Source organism: Podarcis pityusensis, assembly GCF_964106645.2.
Source record: "Podarcis pityusensis genome assembly, chromosome: 8".
Classification (NCBI taxonomy): Eukaryota; Metazoa; Chordata; class Lepidosauria; order Squamata; family Lacertidae; genus Podarcis; species Podarcis pityusensis.
In genome coordinates, this window is record NC_138033.1 from 71777599 (window position 1) to 71804486 (window position 26888).

The 26888-nt window shown below is 48.3% G+C and overlaps 2 protein-coding genes across 13 annotated transcripts in view; one reads left to right on the forward strand and one right to left on the reverse strand.

Annotated features, from left to right (window-relative positions):
* The window catches only part of PUSL1 (pseudouridine synthase like 1), a 68507-nt gene extending 49414 nt beyond the window's left edge, over window positions 1-19093 (reverse strand). For 4 of the 6 annotated variants that reach the window (XR_013989401.1, XR_013989402.1, XM_081016229.1 and 1 more), the window contains exons 1-3: window positions 18773-19093; window positions 16905-16962; window positions 2418-2605 (exon numbers count right to left, since the gene is read on the reverse strand). Coding sequence is in view for 2 of the 6 variants with exons in the window: in XM_081016229.1 (XP_080872355.1) it covers window positions 2418-2605; window positions 16905-16962; window positions 18773-18831 (305 nt within the window). In the remaining 4 variants the exon portion in view is untranslated. Of the gene's footprint in view, window positions 1-2417; window positions 2606-13593; window positions 13656-16904; window positions 16963-18763 lie in introns of those variants that run through there. The other 2 variants (XR_013989403.1, XR_013989404.1) reach the window with 2 other exon arrangements.
* Window positions 19094-24400: 5307 nt separating this feature from the next.
* Window positions 24401-26888, forward strand: part of ACAP3 (ArfGAP with coiled-coil, ankyrin repeat and PH domains 3) — a 150584-nt gene continuing 148096 nt past the window's right edge. For 5 of the 7 annotated variants that reach the window (XM_081016072.1, XM_081016075.1, XM_081016071.1 and 2 more), the window contains exon 1: window positions 24401-24664. In XM_081016072.1, the coding sequence (XP_080872198.1) occupies window positions 24618-24664 (47 nt within the window). In that variant the 5' untranslated portion in view covers window positions 24401-24617. The remainder of the gene's footprint in view (window positions 24665-26888) is intronic. The other 2 variants (XM_081016076.1, XM_081016077.1) reach the window with 1 other exon arrangement.

Genomic DNA, 26888 nt, shown 5'->3' on the forward strand with positions numbered 1-26888 from the left:
AGGAACTCTCTGCGGGAACTCTCCCACGAACTCTCTGCGGGAGTGATCCTACCCATGGTAAGCCTTGCCACCTCCTGGTGTAGACAATGGACTTGGCTCTCAGTGTAAGTCAGCTTCCGATGTCTTAAGGGAAGGGCTGTAGCTCAGTGGTTAGCGCACTGGTGTGTTTTGTTCACAAACTGTTTCAGAAAGTGTGAATTTGATTAGTGCCTCACATCGAATCTAACTGATTCGTAGAAAGGATTCCACGAACTGAAAGCAGAGATGACGCATGTACTTTTGTAACCCAAGAAAATCTTAATAAAAGCAATTTTTTTTTTTATATCATATTTATTAGAATTTCCAATAATATAGAAAAATAACAGAAAAGAAAAGATAGAATACATTTAGAGCCTTACTTTCGTTATCTTCTTTCTAGGACTCCCTCCTCCCCCCCCCCGACTGTATTCCCCTTTCATTAATTTGGTTCCACAAGCTCTCACTCCCAGTTTAAAACTTAATATGTTTAACCCATTAACCAATTTAAATTATACAATTTTATCATCATCCCTCATCATTAACAGAAAAAGAAAAAAGATTTTTCCCCAAGATCAACCCCAATTTCCTTCCACGAATTCCCTTTTTTTTTTAACATGCCAAATCAAAATACCATGATATACAAAAGTTATATAAAGAAATAAAAGATAAAAAGTATAAGAAGGTTCAAAAAGATGGTTACATTAGCCTTTGGATTCCACAACTCCCCCTTCCCTTCCCCGGTTTGAATTCCACATGTCCGTCAGTCTATATGTTGTCAGCCTGGAGATCTCAAGTCCATGGCCAGATTTTTCCCATTCCACCTTGCCGGTTTTCTTTTAATTTGTTTATTTTAATAATGTTTAACTTCAAAAATCCAGTCTAATAGATGCCTTTAATTTCCTTGGTCTTTGCTGCTCCTCCCATTATTCTTTCCGTGTCGTAGTTAGTCCTTTGTTCTTTTTATTCCTTACTTTCTCAGGTTTCTTGTCTTGTTCAGCTGCTAAACCTTTCTTATTCCGAAATCTGGTATCTCTACAGAGGTTTGTTGTTCAGGAACAAAAACTTACGTCCAGTCCCTTCCTTTCTTCAATAGAAAATTCTATTGTCTCCTTTTAATGTAAACACCTCTGTAGACAAAATACTATGTCAGTTTTGCAGCTTTCCCAGAAGATAAGTCCTGTGCGAATCCCAGAGTGATTTTCCACATACGACCACTTGTAGTGTCTCGAAACCCCTCTAGGGGGATTGTAGTAACTTTATATCCTCTAATCCAAAAGTCAAATTGTTGTTCCTTATTTTCCGACAGTTTATATCCATATTGTGTCAAATTGTAACAGAATTAGCCAGCAAAGTCCTTGTAACAAAGTCCTCTTTATATTCTCCAGCTTTGACAGCTACTTTGACAGCTGTCAAAGTCTCCGTCTCTCTTCGCCAGGTTCTACGAATCGCCCCGGTTCCCAGGGGGGGTTGCATTTTCCCTCTCACCCTCCACTCTTCTCCTCCAGCACAATTCTTGTAATTTCCCTTCGTGGAATTAATGATTTTTGTCAGCAATAAACTTCTCTTTCGATCTTGGTTACCCAGTCCTTGTTTTAGAATGTTTACAATCGGGGGGGGGGGACTGACTTCCTTTTTAAATCCCCCCCGCTCGTGCCGAATCCGAAAAAATTTTCTTTTTTTCTCCTTTTGTACCCGGTTTCCCAATTACTCACGGGTTGTTGTTGATAGTCCGAATTTCCAATGGAAGAAGTCAGCGCTCTCCGTCGAATGGCATGCGGCTGCGCTCGGCAGGGGAAGCAATGGACTCAAAGCACCACGCCACTCCCCGGCACCCGATCCGAAGCCTTTAAAAAGGCTCCTTCACGAGTCGGGAGGGCGCTAGCGGTGCCAGCCGAGTCCCCATGTCCACGGGCTCCGTGCCCGTGGTTTTTGAGGGTCCCCGCGTCGCCGGCGCGGTAGGACCCAGCCCCTGCCGAGCAGACTCCCTCCGGAGCTCGGAGGGAGTCCGCCATTCGGCGATGGCGCCAACCCGGAAGTCCAAAAGCAATTTTTTTAACAAAGAAAGAAAATGAGAATTAGGTAAGCTTGACTTTAAACCGGCTTTGTGCAGCAGTTAGAGCGTTCGACTGGGACATGAGGGAGCAGGGTTCAAATCCGCACTCAGCTCACTGGGTGACTTTGAGCCAGTCACCGCCTCTTAGCCTAACCTACCTCCCAGGGTTGTTGTGAAGGTGAAATGGGGAGGAAGGGAACCAGACAAGTCACCTTGAGAAAGGTGGTGTATAAATGGAATAGATAAAAATAATAAACAAACAAACCCAAGTCAAATAGGATTTCTGCATCCGCCACTGCTTGCTGGTGACAACATGGCGAGTGCTTTGCAACTGCAGTGAACTCACCGGATGGGCTCAGGCTTCAGGTGGTGGTTGAGAGAATCGGTGAGGATGTTTCCTGCGAAAGGCGGCTTCCCGTCCGACCTCTCGATGTCGAGGTGGGCGGCGTTGCAGAGGGCGTGCACGCCAGAGTCCGTGCGGCTTGAGATGGTGAACTTGCTCGGCGTGGAATGCCGGAGCTTCTCTGCTGCCATCTGAGAGACAGGAGAAAGAACTGTGCGGGGGTGCTGTGGCAGAAAAAGGGGGTGTACAAACCAGGGTGGAACGCCCTTTGCCATTTAGACAGAGACCCATGTGGGAGAACTGGGTGCAGGTTTCTCAACAGACGCTTCTAACATAGGAACAGCTAAGTACAGTGGTACCTCAGGTTACAGACGCTTCAGGTTACAGACTCCACTAACCCAGAAATAGTACAGTGGTACCTCGGGTTAAGAACTTAATTCGTTCTGGAGGTCCGTTCTTAACCTGAAACTGTTCTTAACCTGAGGTACCACTTTAGCTAATGGGGCCTCCTGCTGCCGTCACGCCACTGGAGCACGATTTCTGTTCTCATCCTGAAGCAAAGTTCTCAACCCGACGTACTATTTCTGGGTTAGCGGAGTCTGTAACCTGAAGCGTCTGTAACCAGAAGCGTCTGTAACCCGAGGTACCACTATACCTCGGGTTAAGAACTTTGCTTCAGGATGAGAACAGAAATTGCGGCGCGGCGGCAAAGGGAGGTCTCATTAGCTAAAGTGGTACCTCAGGTTAAGAGCAGTTTCAGGTTAAGAACGGACCTCCAGAACAGATTAAGTTCTTAAACCAAGGTACCAACACGGCTACCTATCTGTAACAAGGTACCACTGTACAGGACCAATGTGGTGCCTTCTGGTTATGGGATGAGATGACAGCCGGTGTGGTGTTTAAGCATGTGGGACGAGGACCTGGGGGATCAAGGTTTGAATCCCTAGTTTACTTTAGAGAAAAGGCAAGTGAGAGGTGACACAACAGAAGTTGGTAAAATCATGCCCAGCTTGGAGGAAGTGCACAGAGAGAAGTTTTTCCTCCCTCGTCAGTAATCATCCCAATCTACAAAAAGGGTCCTATGGCAGATCCAGCGAGCTATAGACCCATTAGCCTCCTTACTATCCCCAGCAAATTGTATGCCAAACACCTCCACATCAAACTAATTGACTGGATGGAAACTGAGGCAGTTCTGGCAGAGGAGCAAGCCGGCTTTAGACAGGGCAGAACAACAAGAGACCATTACTTCGTATTAGCACACCTCATTGACAAATATGTCAACAAAACACGCGGGATTCTATACGCAGCTTTTATTGACCTCGCCACACTAGGACTTGTGGACGTCCAAGTGAAGCTGGAAGATTCGGGACAGACAGAAGAAAGCGCTTCTTGACACAGCGCATAGTCCGGCTGTGGAAGTCTCTCCCCCAGGATGCCCACCAACTTGGACGGCTTTAAAAGAGGATGGGACAAATTTGTGGAGGAGAGGGCTATCGGTGGCAATGCTTCTGAATATCAGTTGCTGTAAACCACAGGAGGGCAGAGGGCTGTGGTGCTTGTGTTCTGCTTGAAGGCTTCCCAGCAGCAGCTGGTTGGCCCCTGTGAGAACAGGATTAGGGCCATTGGCCTTATGCAGTAGGCTTTTCTCATCGTCTGGGATTCTCGTCCCCATTCAGCTATCAGAAATTCACTGGGTGTGACCCTGGAGTCATTCACTGTCTCTTAGCCTAACCCACCTCGCTGTCAGGCTCCAGGGCCTCAGCTTCCTCCCTCTCTCCCGCCCCCCCCCCCGGCAACAGATAAGCAGAACAAAGTGAAAGGAGTCCCTCACCAGTTAGAGATTTTAATGATCGCAGCACCTGTTCCTCGGAATGAAGGTGCTCCCAATTAAGGGTCCCACCCACTTCCTCCCTCGCCACCCACATCACTACTGCGTCTTGTAACCTGACCTCACAACCACTGTCCTGTCTGTGTTGCTACTTTATCTGTCCTCCTCGTCCTTGGGTTGATCGGATGGACGCTTTCCAGCAACAGTGAGTCTGTTAACTCTCTCGCTCCCAGTTCTTCCCCTCCTAACTGTTCACCCCCACAGTTCTTCCCAACTTCTGTCTTCTTAACTATGTCCTTCTGCAAACCGTTGCTCCAAATCTATACTGTCCTCCTGCTCCTAGGAAGATTCAGGATCCTGATTAGGATTAGGGGGAGGGGGAGGCTCCCACCATTCCTTCTCGGAGCCGCCCTCCTCTGCACGCTCCCTGACACTCACAGGGTTCTTGGAGGGGATTGAAGGATGAGGGGGAAAACAATGTAGGCCTCTTTGCCCAGAAGGGAATGCAGTCCTCCGGCTGAAAAAGTGGACCAACGGTTTGCCTCCCTATAAGACAGCTTCCTAGGTTCCTATGTCTTAAGGGGAGGGCTGCAGCACAGTGGCAGGGCATCTGCCTTGCATGGAGAAGGTCTCAGGTTCGATCCCTGGCATCTCCAAGTACAGTGGTACCTCGGGTTAAGTACTTAATTCGTTCCGGAGGTCTGTTCTTAACATGAAACTGTTCTTAACCTGAAGCACCACTTTAGCTAATGGAGCCTCCTGCTGCCGCTGCGCCACCGAAGCACGATTTCTGTTCTCGTCCTGAAGCAAAGTTCTTAACCCGAGGTACTATTTATGGGTTAGCAGAGTCTGTAACCTGAAGCATATGTAACCTGAAGCATATGTAACCCGAGCTACCACTGTAGGGCTAGGAAGGTCTCCTGCCTGAGACTCTGGAGAGCTGCTGCCAGTCAGTGTAGGCAACACTGAGTGGGGGGATCATTGGTTTGACTTGGTGTTAAGGGCAGCTTCCCACATCAAGCGCTTAGGCCCAGAACGGGAGGCTGCAATGTTGTTCTCCGACAGAATAAGAGTATGAGCAGCTGATCATTTTGAGGATGCTGCAAGGAAAAGGCGAAGGGCCAGATCCAGATTGGAAAGGTCACAGGTCGATTCCGTCCCGCCAGGACTGGCAAGGGCAGGCTGCTGTTGTTCAGCGCAATGCACCCATCCATCACGGTTTACGGCCTCTGCCATCCCTGACGGGAAACGTCTTGTAAAAGGGAATGAGAGTGCCCATCAATTATTAAAGCCGCCAAGGCTGCCGAGAGGCCAGGCAAGTGGTCCACAGAGGAGTGATGTCATCCAATGCCATTAGCCCCCCCCCCTCACCCCCCCATAACCAATTATCAAAACCTTCAGCTTGTCCAGAACAGGGTCAGGATGCACTCCTAATCCCATGTATTCACATTTGTATCCCGCCATTTTTCTCTCCAAAGAGCTCAAGGTGGTGCCCATGGTTCTCCCCCCTCCTCATTCAATCCCCACGACAACCCTGTGAGGTAGGTCAGGTCGAGAGGCAGTGACCGGCACCAAGGTCACACCCCCAGCGAGCTTCATGGCCGAGTCGGGATTTGAACCCTGGTCTCCCAAGGTCCTAGTCCGGCATTCCAGCCTCTTGTATGACATCAGTTGCAGGGCAGGTGGGCATGGCTTGGGCAAAACCATCTGGTGAGTCAAATACGGGGAGCAGAGTTTCATCTGGCCTATGGGAAAGAGGCTCCCTAACACCAGTTTAAAGTGACAACAACATCGGACAGGACCATATCGGTTTCCTTTCACTTTGAGTTTCAAACAAGTCGTCAGAAATTCCTCTCCTCTCCCCGAAGCATCCTGCGGTGGGTGGGGTAGAGAAGGACTTCTGCAAAGGTTCTGCAACATGTAAATCAAACAGAGTTAACCGATTAAAAGCCAGGCAGAGAACTGGCTTTAATCGACATTTAAAGTAAGACCTTTAATCTGCTGGCAATCCCGACAGGAGAAGTAAATAAAGCCGAGACGAGCCCATCAGCAAATTAAACAGGTTTGTTCTTTTTTTGCATGCTGCAAAATAGTTCCGAGGATGGAATTGCTTTGATAGCAAAAAAATTTTTGGTAAAAAATATATATTAAAAAATGATCAAAGGGCTGGAGTGCCTTACCTATGAAGCAAAACTAACGCCTGGGGCTTTGCAGTTCAGGAAGAAAGTAAAAAAGATATGGGGGAGGGGAAGTGAGACACGACAGAGGTTTATAAAGGGATGGGTAGGTCTGCCAGCGTCACAGATGTAAAAAAAACAGGTTTTTAAAATCTCTCTCATAATTCTACAGGGCTGGGAAATCTCAGGCCCTCCAGGTCTTGCTATGTGGCCCTCAGAAACCTCACCAAGCCATACCTCCTCCCCAAAGGAAGGGACCACGAGGGCCATCTAGTCCAACCCCCTGCAATGCAGGAATCTTTTGCCCAACGTGGGGCTTGAAGCCACAACCCTGAGATTAAGAGTCTAATGATTTACTGACTGATCTATCCAGCAGCTATGATTCTATGTCTTTTGCTTGCTAGGATGGAGGGTGGAGAAAGATGTGTGAGCATGCGTAGAAAGCAGCCTGCTGTACACAGGTAAAATGGGCACCTGTTGCTCTGCCCAAGTTTGGCTCCACCCACCACTGGCATTTGGTCCTCAGAAGGTTCCCTAGTGTTGTAGATGATAGACCAACGGTCTGCCTTGGTGCAAGGCAATTTCCTTGATGCCCCTTGATTTCTCCCAGGAAAGCAATTCTTACATTTATTTTTTTTCAAACGCAGAAAATAAAAACTTGAGAACCAAAACAAATAAGACAAAAAAAGCACACAATCCAAGCCATTTGGAGAACTCCAGCGTGGGTGGTAAACAGGCGGAAATAATAATATACGAGGGAAGAGGGCTTGTGGGGGCGTCACTTACGTAAGAATCCTTTTTTGGGGTGGGGTGGGTGGAATGCTATACTTATGCCCTCAATCTCCACCATCCGTGCAGAATTGGCAACAAGAAGAAGATTGGGGGTGGGGCTGGGGAGTGGGTAGAAAGTAGCAAATCCAATGGGTAATGCTCCGGCTCTGGAAATTATCCCTTGCTGGGAAAGACGACGAGATTTCCAGCTAAATGGGTAATTAACTGTCCTTACAAGAAGCTGGTCGGGGAGTTACCTCTAGATTCTCTGCCCAGCCTGCACAAAGATGCCCCCCCCCCTCTCTCTCTCTCTCACACACACACACACATTTTTGAGTTGCACATCAACATATTAGCTCCTTTATCTAAAGCAGCTTCGCTGCACCAGGAACTGGGCACCTAATAAGTGGCCATTTTAGGTCCATGGGCTCATCTGGATTTTGAAATGAGAGCTGTGAATGCCTCTCCTTCAGGTCACTTCACACAAACACACACACACACACACACACACACACACGGGTGTGTGAGCGTGCATTTAATGACAATGATAATGCATACCTTCCAACATCTATCCGATGTACCCCACTCGTCTGACTGTGTTGCCCCAGGCACTCTGGGCAGCTTCCAACATATATTAAAACATCAAGCATTAAAAAACAAACAAACAACCACTTCCTTGTACAGGGCTCCCGTCAGATGGCTGGGGGGGGGGGGTTCGTCAGATAACTCCATACCCTCCAACATTTCTCCAGTGAAAATAAGGATGCCGTGAGGAAAAGCTGGACATTCTGGGATCAAATCAGAAACCGGAATGCCTTCTACAAATCCGGGACTGTTTAGGGAAAATAGGAACACTTGGATGGTAATGATAATGATATATTAAGACTGTGCATGTGGCTTGCAAGCTTCAGCCTGGTGGGAGCTGGCTTCAAATGATAGCCGGGGGTGGGTGGGTTTGCCATCCTCTGCTCCCCTTTAACCTCCATTTATGTTGTTGCTTAGTCACGTCCGACTCTTCGTGACCCCATGGACCAGAGCACGCCAGGCACTCCTGTCTTCCACTGCCTCCCGCATTAAGTCTCTGGTTTGGGCCCTGAAGTCTGGAATGCCCCTGATCTGACAGCCCTAAAACAACAACAAACAACACACACACACACCCAAAACACGCACATACAAACTTTGCCCACTGTTCCCTTTGAAAAGCAAACTGTGGAATCCAGTAGAAGGGATCCATGTCATGAAAACAGTACATAGAGATGGAAGAGGAAGTGAGAAGGGCAGTCACTTTTCTAACTTCTTCATTCAGCTCTATGTTAGGGCTGCCGTCCATCTGGAAATTCCCGGACATAGCAGTGTCCATATGGCAGTGGAAAACAGTGTCTGGGCGGAAATCGCAAGCCATGTCGGAAGTTTCGATTTCGGCGAATTTCCTTTTAAAAGTCTCAAAAAAGCTCAACAGCTTTTGTGGCAACCCTGCTCTATGTACTTGTCAACGAGCTGGATTTTTGAGTCTGCACCCCCTCCAGACGCTTCTCTCCACACACACACACACCCCATCCTGGATCAGCAACCTCCCCCCGACCCCCCAAAAAAAACCACAGAGAGAGAGAGAGCGCACGTATCCACACTTTGCTTTCCAAGGATCTGGGTAAAAGTCAGATCTAGCAGAACTATGCTGAGTCTTGAAAAGCAGATACTGTAGAGCAGAAGGATGTGAGGAGAGTCACTTTTCTAAGTTCCTCATTCAGCTCTAAGTACCGTATTTTTCGCACCATAGGGCGCACCGGACCATAGGGCGCACCTAGTTTTTAGACGGGGAAATCAATTAAAAAAATCTTTTTCCCCCCAGCCCCAAAGAGCAGCGTACTCTCAAAGAGCAGCCGGAGGGGTTGCGGGTGGCTATGGCACAAGCCAAGGCAGCGAGCGGGATGGATCCCTGCTGGGAGAGGCTGCGTGGAGCTAAAGAAGCCATAGCCCCATGCAGCCTCTCCCTGCGGGAGGGGTTGCGCACGGCTCTGGAACAAGCCAAGGCAGCCAGCGGGATGGATCCCGCTCGCTGCTTTGGCTTCCTCTTGAGCCCCGTGCAATCTCTCCCTGCAGGAAGAGGCTGCGTGGAGCTAAAGAAGCCATAGCCCCGTGCAGCCTCTCCCTGCCGTAGGACGCACACACATTTCCCCTCAATTTTTGGAGGGGAAAAACTGCGTCCAATAGAGCGAAAAATACGGTGTTTTTCAAGGGAGGTAAAAGGTAAGCAAACACCCCACCTCGTGCCCAAGGGATGAATGGACAAGGCCTTCAGGGACACTATGGCGGCAACAAGCACCATCCTGGATAGAGCCATAAATCCAGGGATACCAAACCATCCCATAATGTACTTCCAAAACCTTACTTCCCACTGCCCCACTATTTCGCCTCCTCTTCAGCCTGGAGGACCGAGTTTTGTTCCAAACCAGACCTGGTTACCGCACATTGAAGCACGGGTGGGAAACCCGTTCCAGCCCAAGGGCCGCAATCCCTTCTGGGGGCCATATGCCAGTGGTGGGCGGGGCTAGAGGCAACAGTGGGCGGAGCAATGAATCTGAATTTTACCCTTTGTACTCTAGGTTGGGACGCAGGTGGCGCTGTGGGTTAAACCACAGAGCCTAGGACTTGCCGATCAGAAGGTTGGCGGTTCAAATCCCCACGACAGCGAGAGCTCCCGTTGCTCAGTCCCTGCTCCTGCCAACCTAGCAGTTCGAAAGCACGTCAAAGTGCAAGTAGATAAATAGGTACTGCTCCGGCGGGAAGGTAAACGGCGTTTCCGTGCGCTGCTCTGGTTCGCCAGAAGCGGCTTAGTCATGCTGGCCACATGACCCGGAAGCTGTACGCCGGCTCCCTCGGCCAATAAACCGAGATGAGCGCTGCAACCCCAGAGTCGGCCACGACTGGACCTAATGGTCAGGGGTCCCTTTACCTTTTTACTATAGGTTAGATTCTACCCCTAAGCTCACCCCTCTCCGTCTTCCACCCAGGCAAGCAAGAGGCAGGATCAGTATTTCCAGCTAGGCAGAAACATTCAAGGAGAGTGACAAGCAGAGCTGGCAAGGTATGTGGCTTGGGAAGGGGGGTGGCCTGGAGAAGCCTGGAGGGCCACACTCAGCCCCCCAGTCCTGAGGTTCCCATTAGGATGAAGACCTGGGTTTTAGGATGCTTAATTCTGCAATTTTTAACACAGAATCAGAGGCAAAAGCAGAGCTCCACCCTAACTCAGCCAACCAGTGGAATCCTTCCCATCAGCAGTTTGGCCGAAAAGCACCGCATGACACAGGCTGGCAGGCGCAACCTGCCGAACTCCTGACCCTGTTTACAAATGACCTCTCTGTGTCCTCTCCTGGTGCCCTCTGAGCTGCCCTGCACATCTGCCACTTTTATTTATCATCCACCGCAACGATAATCCGCCAGCTTCACTCATGCCAGATTGAGAAGAGACCCATCATGTGCATAGCCATAATTTGCTTGCGTGCCGGTTGCTGGGGAAACGGCGCCCAATAATCCCAATTAATGGTGTGCCGTGCCAACAAGGAGGGCAGGTGGTGGGATCTGGGCACTTTGGTCCGCCTCGACAGCACATCTGTGCTGAAAGGAGAACGGCATCGAACATCTGGTCTGGAAACCTCTTTCCAAAAGCAGCCAGCCAAATGCTTCTTGAAATAATAATAATAATAGTAATTTTATTATTTGTACCCCACTCATCTGACTGGGTTGCCCCAGTCACTCTGGGAGGCTTTCAACCAAGGTCATATAAGACTGGAGAAGCTGGTGCCCGCCCCAGATGTTCCTAGACTCCAATTCCCATCATCCCTGGCCACTGGGCCATGCAGGCTTGGGCTGATGGGAACTGGGGTCCAGCAACACCTGGAGGGCCAAAAGTTACCCCCTGTGTTGTAATCAATCTTAAGAAAAGCCATAGCAGCTACTCGTGCAGAGACATAGCAGGGAACCTCCTTTTCTGGCTGGCGAAGCCAGGAACCTTTGATCCATGAATGGGGAAACTGTGGCCCACATAGATGTTGGTGTTCTCCAGCTCTCATCACCCCTGACTGTTGGCAGTGGGGTGCTGAGCACCAGAGCCCATTCCTCCTGCCCCCATGTGACGTGTAAATTGCTGCTTGAAGATTGTGAGCTTAGTCCACATTCACACCACTAACTTAAAGCACTATGCTACCACTTTAAACAATCATGGTTTTCCCCAAAGAATCCTGAGAACTGTAGTCTGTTAAGGGTGCTGAGAGTCATGTAAAGGTAAAGGTAAAGGTAAAGGGACCCCTGACCATTAGGTCCAGTCGTGACTGACTCTGGGGTTGCGGCACTCATCTCGCTTTATTGGCCGAGGGAGCCGGCGTACAGCTTCCAGGTCATGTGGCCAGCATGACTAAGCCGCTTCTGGCGAACCAGAGCAGCGCACGGAAACGCCGTTTACCTTCCCGCTGGAGCGGTACCTATTTATCTACTTGCACTTTGACGTGCTTTTGAACTGCTAGGTGGGCAGGAGCAGGGACCGAGCAACGGGAGCTCACCCTGTTGTGGGGATTCGAACCACCAACCTTCTGATCGGCAAGTCCTAGGTTCTGTGGTTTAACCCACAGCGCCACCCGCGTCCCTTGAGAGTAATGAGGAGGCCCCTATTTCCCTTGCAGAGCAACAATTCCCAGAACGGGATTGACCGTTAAACCATCTGGGAACTGTAGTTCTTGGAGTGGGCCGGGATAGGGGGGGTTCTCTCCACACCACTCAGCATCCTTAACAGACTCTAGCTCCCAGAATTCTCGGGGGAAGCCATAAATGTTTGAAGTGATACCGGAGTGTTTTAAATGTATGGTGTAAATGTGGCCGGAGGGAAGGGGCTGTTCTGTAAACCCCTCCTAGAGATATTTCCATCACTCTGAAATCGTTCTATCAAAGGCTGTTAACTAGGCTAGCTGAAACAGCCAGATGTGGTGCCTTCACTATTAGATTCTAATGGATGATTGAATATTGCTTTATTTGACATAGGTTGTTTCTTTTAAAGTGATTATTACTTTTTATTCTGGATCAGATTGTTACTGTTAATTTCTGCTGTTTTATAATGTTTTTATATGTGTTGGAAGAGGAGCTGGGGCAACCCAGACAGAAGGGTCGGGTATAAACAAAAATAATGATAATGATGATTATGATTTGGGGACCCTTTGTTCCTCCGGATGACGCTGAACTACAACTCCCATCATCCATCATTCCATCAACCAGAGCCAGGGCTTTTTCAGCTGTGGCCCCGATCTGGTGGAACGCTCTGTCACAAGAGACTAGGGCCCTGTGAGACTTGACATCTTTCTGCAGGGACTGCAAGACAGAGCTGCTCCACCAGGCCTTTGGCCAAGGCACAGTCTGACCCCCTCCTTTGGTGATCCTCATAGAACTCTGGCCCAGTGGTTGCCAATTGATTTTGAATTGATTTTAGAATATCGATTTTAGAATGCTGTGTTACTTTGATTGCTGTTAGCCACTCTGAGCCCAGCTTTGGCTGGGGAGGGCGGGATATAAATAAAATTTTATTATTATTATTATTATTATTATTATTATTATTATTATCCCGGGCCATTGGGTCATAATCACTGGGGCTGATGGGGAATGTAGTCCAGCAGCATCTGGGGGGTTAAAGTTTCCCCACAGCTGGGCTGGAATGGTGGATGAGAACCTGGGAGACCAGGGTTCAAAACCCCACTCAGCCATAAAGTTCATTGTGTGGCCTTAGGGGCACCAGTAAAAGTATTTTTAACCTACCTAACAGGGTTGAAGAAGAAGAAGAAGAGTTTGGATTTGATATCTCGCTTTATCACTACCCGAAGGAGTCTCAAAGCGGCTAACATTCTCCTTTCCCTTCCTCCCCCACAACAAACACTCTGTGAGGTGAGTGGGGCTGAGAGACATCAGAGAAGTGTGACTAGCCCAAGGTCACCCAGCAGCTGCATGTGGAGGAGCGGAGACGCGAACGAGGTTCACCAGATTACGAGTCTATTGCTCTTAACCACTATAACACAGCAGAGGCATGAGATCCAGGTTTGCCACCGACAGCTCACCGGAGGAAAGATGGGGCGTAACAAATAAGCATTACTACATAATAACGGTGCTGCATCCAATGTTAGCCCTACTCAGAGTCAACCCACTGAAGTTAACAGACACAACTAACGTAGGCCCCTTCGTTTCATTGGGGTCTTACTTGTTCTAGGCGATCAGGGGGCGAACGGTGATCTGCAAATGTTTATCAGAAAGTCCTCCATCCCACCCTTTTGAGTCAGCTGCCGGCAGAGGCCCAAAAGAGAATACCACTGTCTAGATCAGCCATGCAAGGGGAGCGATTTGGGAAAGAGAGGAATTATATATCTCTTACGAGTCGCCAAGAACCCTTTCCAAGTCATGTAGGATTTCCAGATGCTTCCCTCTCGCGTCCACCTCTCGTGGTTTGTTTTTCCCCCTCGTTCCCTCCCTCTCTCCCTTTGGAGAAACAAAACTCAAGCTGTCCCGGGCGCCTGTCCCGTAACACTCCCTTTGCTGTTTCCTCATGCATGGGAAGAAATTCTTGGACCCGGAGCGCACGTTCGAGGGCCAAGAAAAAGACAATTTGCATAGAAAAAGATTTCGCCCTGGGCAGCCTTCGTTGCAAAGGAGGAGAAGCAGAGAGAAGAACAGAAGGGCTGGTTTGGGAGAGGGAGGGAGAAGGTCCTGAACATCGCAGAACATGCAAAACAGAGGGATGAAAACAAATCATATTTCCCCAGGACAGACACACCGTTTCCCTTCCCTGGGTGAAGTCACACACACAGAGAGAATTTTGCCTCTGGAGTAGCCTCGAAACTTCACATCTCCAGTAGCAAGCCGGGAATGAACATTCCTCCCCTCAAAAAACCACCAACAGTCATCCTTTCCTGTAATGACATACCATGAGGGGAGGCTGGTCTGCTGAGACAGATGGGGCACTGCCCCACCAACTTCAGCCAGCCGCTGTCTGCCTGCCTTCTTACTCACAACGGCTCCTGTTGGCTTCCTCCTCTGTCTCAGCTTCTGCCCTAGGAGAACTCAGTAGGGAGGAGGTGGATGGGGACAAACCTAGAAGAAGTTGGCTCTGCCTGTCATTGGCTCTGGCGCCACCTACTGTTCGGCTCCCTGCCTTCTGCCCTACCAGTCCCAATGGAGATGCTGGAAACACTGTTAGAAATTAGCCAGGCGCCAGGCGTGTTTTGCTACTGACACAGGTCCAATTGCAACTAACATCTCCATCTGGCTAGCCCCTCCAGCATTCTTAAGCTGGAAAGCAGAACAGCTTATGTACTGCATTTATATCCCACCTTTTTCTCCACTCCTCAGTAAATCCCTACTATAACAACCCTGTGAGGTAGGTTAAGAGGCTGTGACTGGCCCAAGGTCACCCAGTGAGCTTCTTGACTGAGTAGGGAGGGATTTGAATCCTGGTCTCCCATGTCCTTTTCTACACCACACTGGCTTGCTGCAGTGCTTCTAGTATGGGCAGCTATATAAATTAAGTACGTAAATAAATATTGGGAAAGGGAAATGTCACTTCGAAAACAATCTGAAATATGTTAATTGAAGCTGGAATTCATTCTGTTCTGGATTGTTTTAATGTGTTTCAGATTTTCTCTTTAAAATATAAAACAGTATAGAAATAAAAGTAATAATAATAATAATTTCATGGGTGGGATGGCACCTAGACTTTGTACAGTAAGAACATCAGAAGAGACCTAGTGTCTAGTCCAGCATCCTCTTCTCAGTGTGGCCAAATATGTATACAGAGAGAGAGCGAGAGAAAGATACACACACACTAATTTGTCTTGATGCAAGACTTGGCTTTTATCTGTTTTGCTTCTTTTTATTTTTCCATTTTATTTGTTCTGGAAAACACAACCTCTGTACTGCTTTGGAACTTTGATTATGCCATTTCCTGTCTGCCTGCAGTTTTGATGTTGTAATTAATGAAAACCTTTATTTATGAGAAATCCACTAATTCACCTTGATACAGAGAGAGGAATCTGAGCCCGTTTTCAGGTACTTTGGCAGGGGACTCTTTTGCCTCTCACGTGAAAACGCCCTGCAACAGCCCAGGCCAAAACTGAAGCTGAAACAGATGGAGGGAGCTGTGCACCTCTGAGCTGTGTACCGCCCGCCTTCTCCCTTACATCCCCAACGTCTGGCTCCAGAAGAGTGGGTGACTACAGCGGGAGTTAGTCAACCCTGCTTGGAAAAAGAATGATCCAGCGTTCCAACAGGCATGAAGATTCCCAGCATGTTCCATTCGGGAGACCTGCCACAGATGGGCTCAAAAGCAAGTCTTATCTGAAGACCAAGTCCAAACTGAAATCTCCAGGGGTACTCAACTCCCCAGAAAATCTTGTCCTTTCCATAGGACGGCTTCACCCTGCTGGCCCGATTCGACACTTATCAAAACCCTATGTTTGAATTGTCCTCGCCCCTGATGCTATGGAGCACAACGAAGACTTATCTTGGAGGCTTTGGGGGCAGGGGTCGCCAATGTGGTGCCTGTAGGTGCAATGGTGCCCATGAGGTCTTTCCCTGGTGCCCACAAAGCTTCTGAGCAACCCCACCCACCCTTGGTCACAAGGTGCTGAGGGTAGTTACCTTTTTCTCCCTTGAAAAGTGCTTAGAGTTGAAGGAGGAAGTTGGAAGAGTGGCGCTCTTCCCCACTTCCTCCTTCAGCTCTATCGGTTTTGTCAAGGCTCAGCCTGCTTCTATCAGATGTGACTTTTACCCAGATCCCTTGGAAAAGTGAATTGTGTATGCACACAAACACACGCTATCTCCTGTTCCAAGATGGGGAAGAAGAGACGGTTAATGATACTCTCTCTAAAGTTCCAATCTACTAAGGTGGCTGACAGACTCCCCCACCCATAGAAAGGCAGCCTATCAGGTGGAAGGCCAGACCGGAATCCTGACACTGGTTTTGTAAGTGAAGGGAATTTTTGCTGCATGGAGGATTGTTCACGAGTGCAACAAAAAATCATCTGCGCCTACAAAAACTGGGTGTTGGCAGAAGGGGTCCCAGTCTAGCCTTCACCCCAATATTTCTGCTTTCTACATGCAACAAACTGTTGTACTGTCAGCTCCATTCTAAGACAGCCGAGACAGACACAGTTTAACCACCTCAATAAAAAAACTTGGTCAGAGAGAGAGAGAGAGAGAGAGAGAGAGAGAACTCATGATTATGACAAATCTCTACATTCAGATGTCGATCTACACAGACACCTACAGTGTCTGCAATTTGGCAGCCTTACGGGAAATCTTAAATAGGCAAATATAATTTCCAAACACAGATTGTCTTCAGTTCAATCCCTTCTTCTTTTGCAGTAACATAACTGGTCAGACCTGGCTTGCTCTTGTGCAATCCCAGTTCAACATCACTAAGGAGGTGGAAGCAGCATCTGAAAACATTCTGATTGGCTGCCTAGAACACTTACATCGGAGTCAAAGCACGTCTTGTCACTGGTCCACTAAACAACCCACTGCCCTTCAGAGAATAGCTTTCATTGGTCTTAGAATTTCCATAAAATTCCAGGCATCTCTTCCAGCCCTTTGGCTCCTGGAAGCCCCCCAAGCAGGAGAGCAAAGATATCACGCCTCTCCCTATAGCCCATCCCAACCCAATTTGAAAACCTTAGCTGTGGTATGTACCTCCAAGTGATTCTGCACTCCAAGCACCGCCTGGTCAGGACGAACCTCCTTCACGCCACTGCAGCAAAGGAAAAAACATAATTACCTCAAGCAGAAGAAAGTGGAGGGCGACTGTGATCCACAGGCATTGACCATCGCCCTAACTTTTATTGTGCTGAATCAAATCAAGTAGGGCAGCTAAGGGAAAGCTTTATCCCAGTAGATGCACTAAACTACAAATCCCATCATCCCCGGTCATCAGCCATGCTTTCTGGGATCAATGGGAGTTGCTGTTCAGCAACATCTGGAGGGCCAAAGGTTCACTGGCCCTTGAGAATTTCTCTATCACCCTTCCTGATTCACAGTTCAATCTCTTTGCCACTATGCCAAACCAAGGCACAGAAATGTGTGAACCGGAGGTTCCCACAACCAATCTGGAGAGCAAATTAGAATAATAATAATAATAATAATAATAATCCCCTTTAAAAAAATAAAAAGAACTTGCACAAGGAACCCGCATGTTGAGTGAAATAATTGCCGTATTAATAACAAAAGAACCTAACAAGGTTAAAGACGAAGGAAAATATTTTAGCAGCAGGTGCAAAAGCAAGAGCTATCAGTACATTAGCAACAGATGTCATTTGCAATCTTAATTCTCATTATTCCTCTTCTCTTTGCTCTCCCTCTTCCCCGCCACCAATTTCCCATTGTCTTACCTAATGTGTCATCTAACTGAAAGGTAGAAACGGAAAATCTCAGCTGTCGGCGTGGATCCCAACGTAGAACAATGGTTTTAACTCCCCGGCCTCATGAGAAAGCTCCCCCATTCCCAAAGAGACTTGGGCTGCACATGAACCTTGCATTTAAAGAACAAGACTTCCCCCAAAGAATCATGGGAATAGTTTGTTCAGGGTTCTGGGAATTTTAACTCCAGGATTCCTTGGGGGGTGGGCGCTATATGCTTTAGATGTATGGTGTGGACACAGCCTCAGTCAACTTCGGTTCCATTTTCCCATCACAAACGCACAGAAGAGAACTAGGTAATATAAGGTACCTAAAATAGGTAATATGTGACCTAAAATATGCTGTGTAGCCATGTATAAATTCTCATCCTCTTAGACAGAGTGGGGTGCACCAGGTACTGGGCTAGATTAGCAGAAAGTCTGAACCGACTCTGTCATGAAGCTCACTGGGTGACCTTGGGCCAGCCACAGCCTCTTAACCTCCCTCACAGGGTTGTTGTAGGGATTAACGGAGGAGGGGGTGAACCATATACAGTGGTACCTTGAGTTAAGTACTTAATTTGTTCCAGAGGTCTGTTCTTAACCCGAAACTGTTCTTAACCTGAAGCACCACTATAGTTAATGGGGCCTCCTGCTGCCGCCGCGCCGTTGGAGCACGATTTCTGTTCTTATCCTGAAGCAAAGTTCTTAACCTGAAGCACTATTTTTGGGTTAGCGGAGTCTGTAACCTGAAGTGTATGTAACCAGTCGCCACCTGGCATCCAGAGATCTCCACATGGTCACAACTAGACCCGCACTAGTAGCAAAACATACCTGCTGCTTGACTAATTTTTAGCACTGTTGTCTACACTGACCAGCAGCAAATCTCCAGGCTTGGAGGCTGAGGAGAAATCTCCTCAGACTTGGAGCCTTTTCCAGTCCTACCTGGAGAGGCTGGGGAACTGAATCTGGGCCATTCTGTGTGCAAAGCAGAAGTTTTACCACTGAGCGACTGCCCTTCCTGTAACAGGAGCACAGAAAGTTTCTGTATGCCATGCCAAGCCACTTGGTCCATCTAGCTCAGTATTGTCTGCACTGACTGGCAGCGGCTCTCCAGAGTTTCACGCAGGGAGCATTTGAGAATGCTTCTAAACATACCGTACTCACCAATACTTGGTCCCAAAGTATTGAAAGAACAGCAGATACCGAGTTTTGGGAGAAACCATGTTGGTTTTTCAAAAGCCGCCGTGAAATTTCAGCTATGAATCATGAATATGAAGCTCTGAACAATTAAATTGCCATTATTAATAACTGCTGGCAAATTTCACAACTGCCTGATTCTGGAAGTGGAAAGCTCTTGTTGCAATATTTAAAAAACAAACAAACACCTGTTATCCCTCCTCTTTTAAAAATGCTAATTAAGGGGATCAAGTGGCACCGCCGACCGGTCTCAGCAGCGTCCTGCCTGATGCGGCATGGCTTTCAGCTGCGTTTAAAAGTTTAGGTGCCTGGTAATAAAAGCCCCCTCTTGGAGTCTCTTCCCAATTGCCTTTTCTTAAACTAATTACAGTGAGATTATTATTATTTTTTTAATGGAGTCCCAAAGTGTTTCTTATTTTGCGATATTATTTTTCCCTCTCCGCCTTTTGGGGAGAAACAAAACTTCTTCCCCGTTTGAGAGAGGGCTTGATTCGCCCCACTCCGCAGGCAGCTTCTTAGGCAGCCCAAATTGGTGCCATTGAAGAGATAGGGCGCTTTCACGTGGGCCTAGAGCTATTCGTGTCTCGGTTTGATTGCGATTTTTTCGGCCACAAATGGACACACCGCCAGCTGGGTAGGAGGAGCCGAGATTCCGCGGTGATTCTCTTTAGGGATAGGAGGGAAATTCCCACCTGTGAACAAAAACGTCCAATCTCCATTGTGCTTAAAAATAATGTGTGATTATTGTCGAGAAATATGGTGAATGTGTGTGTGTGCTGTTGCTGTTTAAATGCAATGTTGCTTCCAACCCACCAACCCCTTTCAAGGCTTAAAGGCTTCCTTCAAGAAACAGACTTTTCCCCTTTGATTTTGATATTTGCAATTGACTTCGTTGCATTGATCTCTCCCAAGTCCAAAACACCTGAGAGCAGACTTGACGGGATCTCTCATCAGCGCAAGGTGGTACAACTCAAAAGTTAAGGCATCTTGGATTCAAGACCTCTGAGTGTATGCAGAATACGGTACCTTCCCCACATTTTAAGGGGCCAAGGGCGGATTGCCCCTGCTCATGTACAGAGGTTGCTTCCTCTTTTGAATTATCATATGTCTAGAGCAGGCTTTCCCAACCTTGGGTCTTCAGATGTTGTGCTGTATCTGCCATCTTCCCTGGACACCCCCAAAGCAGGAGAATCCCAGACCCAGAGATTTCAGTGCCCAAATCTGAGACCCAGGGTGATGTCGCAGGGGTGGGCCTGCGAGACGAAGATTAATTGGGACAGAGGAATAGAGGAGGGCAGACCATCCCACAGACCATCTTCGCTATAATTTGCTGCCAGCTGCTGCTGAGCTGAAACTTGCAGTCCACATACAGTCTTCTTCGTGTAATATATGCACTCTCGCCCACCTGTAGGTTCAAGCCCTCCACCTGCATTCTTGTACAGTGGTACCTCGGGTTACATACGCTTCAGGTTATGGACTCCGCTAACCCAGAAATAGTACCTCAGGTTAAGAACTTTGCTTCAGGATGAGAACAGAAATTGTGCTTTGGCGGCCCGGCGGCAGCAGGAGGCCCCATTAGCTAAAGTGGTGCTTCAGGTTAAGAACAGTTTCAGGTTAAGCACGGACCTCCAGAACGAATTAAGTACCTAACCCGAGGTACCACTGTAAGTCGCTTTGAGATTTCAGCATGTGTGAAAGGCACACTGAAATCTAAGAAACAAGAATGGCTGAATTTGATTTGCAGCGGTTGAGGAACAGGGCATAAATTATGCAAAAACAGCAAATATTCAGGATGGATCAGAATCTATCCTGAATATTTTGCGTTTTGCATAATTTATGCCAGGGGAGTGCAACATTGTATAATTTATGCAGTGCAGAATTGAGAATCTGAATTTCTCGATGCGGAGTACGCACAAGGGTATTGCTTAGAGAATGAAGGATGAACCTGTGGTTCAAATCCACACTCAGTCATGAAGTTCACTGAGTGATCATGGGCTATTCAGTGTCACATAGTAACCTACTTTACAGGGTCCTGTTGTTGTAAGCAAAGTTACATGGATAATGCAAAGAGAGTCCAGAGGGAAAGGAAACCCTGATAACACTTTACTGAAGAAACTGAACATAAACAGTGTATAATTCAGGAGAAATTATCAGAGAGGTTTTTGCCTTTCGCACTACAGGCTTTGCACATAGCAGGGAGGCATAGAACCAACTATACAGAGGGAAATCTCCAGAACTATGTAGCCAGTCGGCGCACATGCTACCTCACTAGAGATCACGCCACTCTGCCCGATTGCTAAGTAGTGCCTCCCCACCTGTTTTCCCTCTTGGCTGGTTGACTTTAACGTAACAGAATTAACCCTTAAATTACAAACTGAATGATCCTTGCTGTTGCACTTCCAACAGTTGTGAGGTTAAAATGAGATGAGGATAATTGATGTGTTGTCCCTCCAGCAGGATAAAAACTGTGGCAAATAAATAAAAACAAAAAGTTCTGGTACCAATCTACTCCTGGTCAAGATGCGCACAGATTAATACACCAGTGGAAGAAATCTAATTTCCTGGCAACATTTGGGTCTGATTTCCACAAGGCCTGTGCTACTTTCAAGAAGAAAAACCTATTCATCCCCAAAGGTTCCAATATATCAGCATTTTAAACAGATGTGCTTGATGCAACCTGCCAGAGGACTTATGCAATCGGTTCTGTTTGTGTGTGTCGCTCAGTGCACAGAAAATGTTCCCACAGCTTCTGCTGACGATGTGCGGGAGGATCAGGATTAAACCAGCACATCCAGCACTTTTTATTACTTTTCAGCCACCCCAGATTAATTTAATCTGATCTGTGTGTGAGCCGCTCCATTCACAGAGTCCAGGGACGGGCGCGCCCTCTGTGTCCCTTCTGGGCTGCTGAAGTGCTGGGGGGCTTAGGAAGCTCCTGGTTTAGAGCATGATGACATCTGCCTTCTGCCATGTAGAGCCCTGATGGCCTTGATAGAAGGCAGGTCTCACCGGGATGCCCCAAAAGCTTCCCTCTCCGAGTGCGGAACAGCAGGGCAACAAACCACACACAGACAAAGTCATTTCAGAGATTGCAGAAACCACTGCCCACCCTTTCAAGCCTATCTTTGGCATCCTAATGACTAGAAACATGCTCTTTAAAAAGAAATGAAGGAAGGAAGGAAGGAAGGAAGGAAGGAAGGAAGGAAGGTGGACTACCTACCGTTGAGAGAGACCACATTGCTTCTCTGTGGCGTGTCTCCTGATTGTGAGGAATTGAGCCCAGAGCAATGACTCTTGCAACTGGGAATCTACCCCACCTTTCGCTGGGACCAAGGCAATTGTACACCCGTGGCAGAGACTTGGCAGCATTTGCCCAGCGCCAGTGGAGATTGATTGGAAAAAGCCAAACCTACATCTAATAATAATAATATCAGGACTTTAAACATGGGCAGTTAGAGAAGTTGACTTGAAACATTTGTATATTTCATTATCTCACTTTTCTACTGCATCTGTATGAAGTATAGCAATGCAGCGAGGATCTATCATATTCCAGTGCATCCCTGTCTGGGGTGGGGGCTATTGCTTTTGTTTGCTACTATGGTATGCATTTTTGTCTTTTTATATTGCAAATATTTTTGTATTTTATATTGTAAACCACCCTGTGATCCTCAAATGAAGGGTGGTATAGAATTTAATCAATAATTATAATAATAATATAGTCAACCCTATAGAGACACAACAAACCACCTCCTCCAAGGATAGGCCTTCCCAAGTCAAACCAATGGTCCATCTATTTCAGTGGCTCCCAGACTTTTTGGTGTGGCAGCCCTCAAGGCCAGAATTGCTTGGCACTATGACCCATTGATTTATTGTCACAGTTGTCATAAAATCATAGAACTGTAGAGTTGGAAGAGACACCAAAGGTCATCTAGCCTTTACGACATGACAACAAAACAGGAAAGTTGCAAGAGGTGCCCATCTTGATAGTTAGGGATTACAAACAATTATTATTTGGGGTTTACTTACAAAGCCAGCAACCCACTTGCATAGGATTGTGACGCGCTGGCGACCCACAGGTTGAGAAACGCTGATCTATCTGGCACCCACTTCCCAGAGTTTCAGACAGGGTCCCCCCTCTCTGAGCCCTGCTCAGATGTTCCAGGGAGTGAACCTGGGACATCTTGCCTGCAAACCAGGTGCTGTTAAACTGGCCCCTTCCAATCCCTTCTGTCTACCTTACAGGCTTGTTGTAAGCAGTTCAACAGATTAACCTGTGCAAAGTGCTTGGAACCCTCTCAAACACCGTACAAATGTCGAGGGCACGGGTCTTGCCAAATGTATTTAACTCCTCTGCTGAAATCAGATGGAGTTAATATGGTAAACTTCAGCATCAGCATTGTGTTCTAAATCAGACTTCACCAAGCTGGTTGCCCTCCAAATGTTTTGAGCCACAACTCCTGCCAGCCCCAAACATCTGGCGGGCACCGGGTTGGCAGAGGATGCCCTAAACTGTCCTATTTATTATCGTCCCATGTTAACAACATTATTTTATTTATTTATCTGCCCCAGCACTCCTCCTGTTCAGGGGTAGAGAATCTGCTTCATATTGCAGCACGGCCAGGCCCAATCCCCATAGGCATTTCTTGGGGAAAGGCACCCTGCCCAAAACCCTGGAGAGTAGCTGCCAGTCAGAGCTCAGATGGACAAACGACAACCAATGTGGTGCAGTAGTGGTTTCAGTGCCGGAAGAAGACTCTGAGAGGCCAGAGTTCAATTCTGCCACTCAGCCCTGGAGCTCACTGGGGGCGACCCTGGAAGCATAGGGGCCAGCTCCTAGGGGTCGGAGGTCCCTTTGCCCCCCCTAAAATATTTGCGGGGCCACCCCCTACAAATTTGACGGGCATTGCCATTCAAATAGTGTGCAAGTACCATGTCATGTGATTATGCAGGGTGGGGCCATAGCTGTCAACTTTTCCCTTTTCTTGCGAGGAATCCTATTTGGAATAAGGGAATTTCCCTTTAAAAAAAGGGAATGACCCCACCATTCAAGTGGGCACCCCTGCTTGGAAGCCTCTCGGCCTATCCTACCTCACAGGGTTGTTGCGGGGATTCAAGGAGGAGGGGTGGAACCATACACATCACCTTCAGCTCCTTGGAGAGGAAAGGGGGATATGAATGGAGCCATAAAAGAAATAAGCTCTGGATAGTTCGGTTGGTTGGTGGTGCTGATCACGCCAAGGTTGCAGGTGTGATCTCCATGTGGGATAGCGGCATATTCCTGCTGCATGGCCGGGGGCTGGACTAGATGATGCTCAGGGGTCCCTTCCAACTCTATAATTCTATGAAATAAATTTTTTAAAAAGTGCGCTCCAATTCCATCCTGTGTTCCTCTGCTCTCCGAGGTAATTGGTAGATGCTCCCTGGGTGTGTTGGTGTGTATGTGTGACACAACTCTTTGGCAAGCTCTGCAGCTCGCTCGCTCGCTGGCTCGTTCCCCAGCCAACCCCCCTGACAGCCCAGGAAGGAGGGAGAGGGAGGGAGAGAGAGAGAGGGAGGGAGCCGCGCGCCAAGGCGAGAGCGTGCGCGCCGACGGACTGGCGCTGCCGCCGCTCCTCCTGCGCTCAGCCCGCGCCGCTGGAGGCAAGCAGGGCGCCGGGTGGCGAGGCTGTGCGCGGGGCTCGCTGCCGCAGGAGATGCGCCTCTCCGGATTTTGAGTCGCTTTCTCTTCCACCCCCCCTCTCCCAATCCCTAACCCCTACCCCCATCCCTCCAAAAAAGAAGAAGAAGAAGAAGGGGAAAAAAGGAAGCCAAGATGACGGTCGAATTCGAGGAGTGCATCAAGGATTCGCCCCGATTCCGGTAAGAAAGAGTCTTGCTGATCTCTGTCTCTCTTGTTATGGTTGCAAAACGGATCGCGCTGAAATCGCTTCGGATTTAACCGCCGCCCCCCACCCCACCCCACCCCGCTCTGGTTCCCCGCCCAAGAACAAGGCGCAGTCTTGATGGGGCTGGACCAGGTCTCCCCTCGGAGCCGGTTTTCTCCATCCTCTCCCCCCCACTTCCCCAACCCAAACCGTGACCTGCTTTTGGCGTTTGTACGGGGTGCGTTCGGCGTCGCGGTTTGGAAGCAGGTTAGCGTCACACACACACACACAGTGACAGGGGTTTGTTTAATTTATTCGTTGTTAAAGGCGGGGAAAGGAAGAAATGGTCGTGGTTGGGTTGGGTTGGGTTGTGCAAGGAGCAAAATGCCTTTTCTCCCCGCGTTCCCCCTTTTTTGGGGGCGAAATGCATGATGTCCTGCCCTTAGAATGCAGGCGAGAGAGAGATTCAGGTTTGGTCTGTGCAAAAACCGCATGGAAGAATTCAACAGCTTTCATGGAGGATTTCATACACACACACACACACACACACACACACACACAGAGTTGCCGTGGAACATAATGGTAGGTTTGGTAGGGAAAAGGGGGGCTTCGTTTTTCAAGCCACCCCCCCTCAACATCTTGATAATGATTTTTTTTTTTTTAAGCCTCTAGTCCCTGTAAGATGAGCAGCTGGCTCTGGCAGAGAAAAAGAGAGGGGGGGGGGAGAGGGAGGGAAGTCTGTCTAGGGCTGCCTGTCTAGGACTGCCTTCTTGCCTTACAAAGGCTCTTCCCCCTCTAATCTCATTAAGGGAGGTGGGAAAGAGACAGAAGGATCCAGGAAGCAGGGGTGATCAAATGGATCCACGGAAAGGCGGTTCTGTCCGATGCAAACAGCCTTGTCCCCCTTAATGAGCCTCATGAGGTCTAGCGGCATAGGTAGTGTTTTGGGAAAAGGAGAATCTAGGATGCAGGCCTGACGATCCCCTCTACGGAGGATGGGGGCTCAATGTCATCCTCTTCTGTCCAGCTTTAAAAAAACACACACCAAAAAACTGTGTGTGTGTGTGTTTTGTCTGGCTGGGTCCCTCCAATCGCAGAGACTTGAACGCCTGGTGTTGTACAAAGGGGCACGCACGCACACACATCCATTCATCCGGAGGGATCTCAGCTGGGCGTGAGAACAGATAAAGGAAAGATGGGTGGTGTCAAGAAGCCTCGTCTAGAAAGGCAAGCCAGAAGACGTCTGGAATGGCAAAAGAAGCAAAACATTATTAATACTATTTAAATAATAATAATAATAAAGAGAGCGAGAGAACTCATATTGATTAAACTGGAGGGGGGGTGTCGTTTCTCCTCCTGCTCCCCAAAGACGTTTTTTTTGAGCGACTAAGCGAGGAGGGAAAAGGAGAGAACTCAAGGATGGGGAGACATCAAGGTCATCTGCAGCCACGCGTGTGTGTCTGAGATGGCGGGGGACAGGGTTATGCCGCAGAGACCACCCACCAGAAAGGATGTGATGGCTCTCGTGTTTGGAGCCGTGGAGATATTGGTCAGTGATACGGGCTTAGAGTGCAGGAATGGAGCATCGTCAGCTGCAGATTTCCTGGAAGGGCAAAGGTATACCTTAAATTAGGGAGGAGAGAGACTGAGAAAGATCTCTGTATGCATCTATGCATTTAATCAGGAGTAGGGAACCTCAGGTCCGGGGGCCAGAAGTGGCCCTCAGGCCTCTCTGTCTGGCCCTCGGAAATCTCCCTCATCCATACCCCTCACTGGCCCTCTTTGAGTGTTTTTGCCTGGCTGGAATGTGCCCTTGAACTCTGATCCTGCCTTTCTGCTTGCCTGGGTGGAGGATGCAGAGGGGTGTGAGAATATGTGCGTAGAAATTAGTCTCCTGTACAAAGGTACAATTTGCATCTGTTGCTCCATGCACTGTTGTCATGTGGCCCCTGGAAGGTTGCCCAGCAGGGAATGTGGCCCTTGGGCTGAAATAAGCTTCCCCCTCGCTTCATGTAATATTTGCTTGTATGCGCATGCTCGTGCATGTTTGGACATATAGGTTTATATGCACAAAATGCCATAGGCTGGGCTTGTTGTCGGTCTGAGCAAAGCATCCTCTGGTGGGCTCTCTCCCTGTCTGTCTAAGTTGCACTGGGCAGCTGAATCAAGACACCCTTTCCATTTCCCACAAGGCCTGTAACCCAAAATCATCCTTGGGT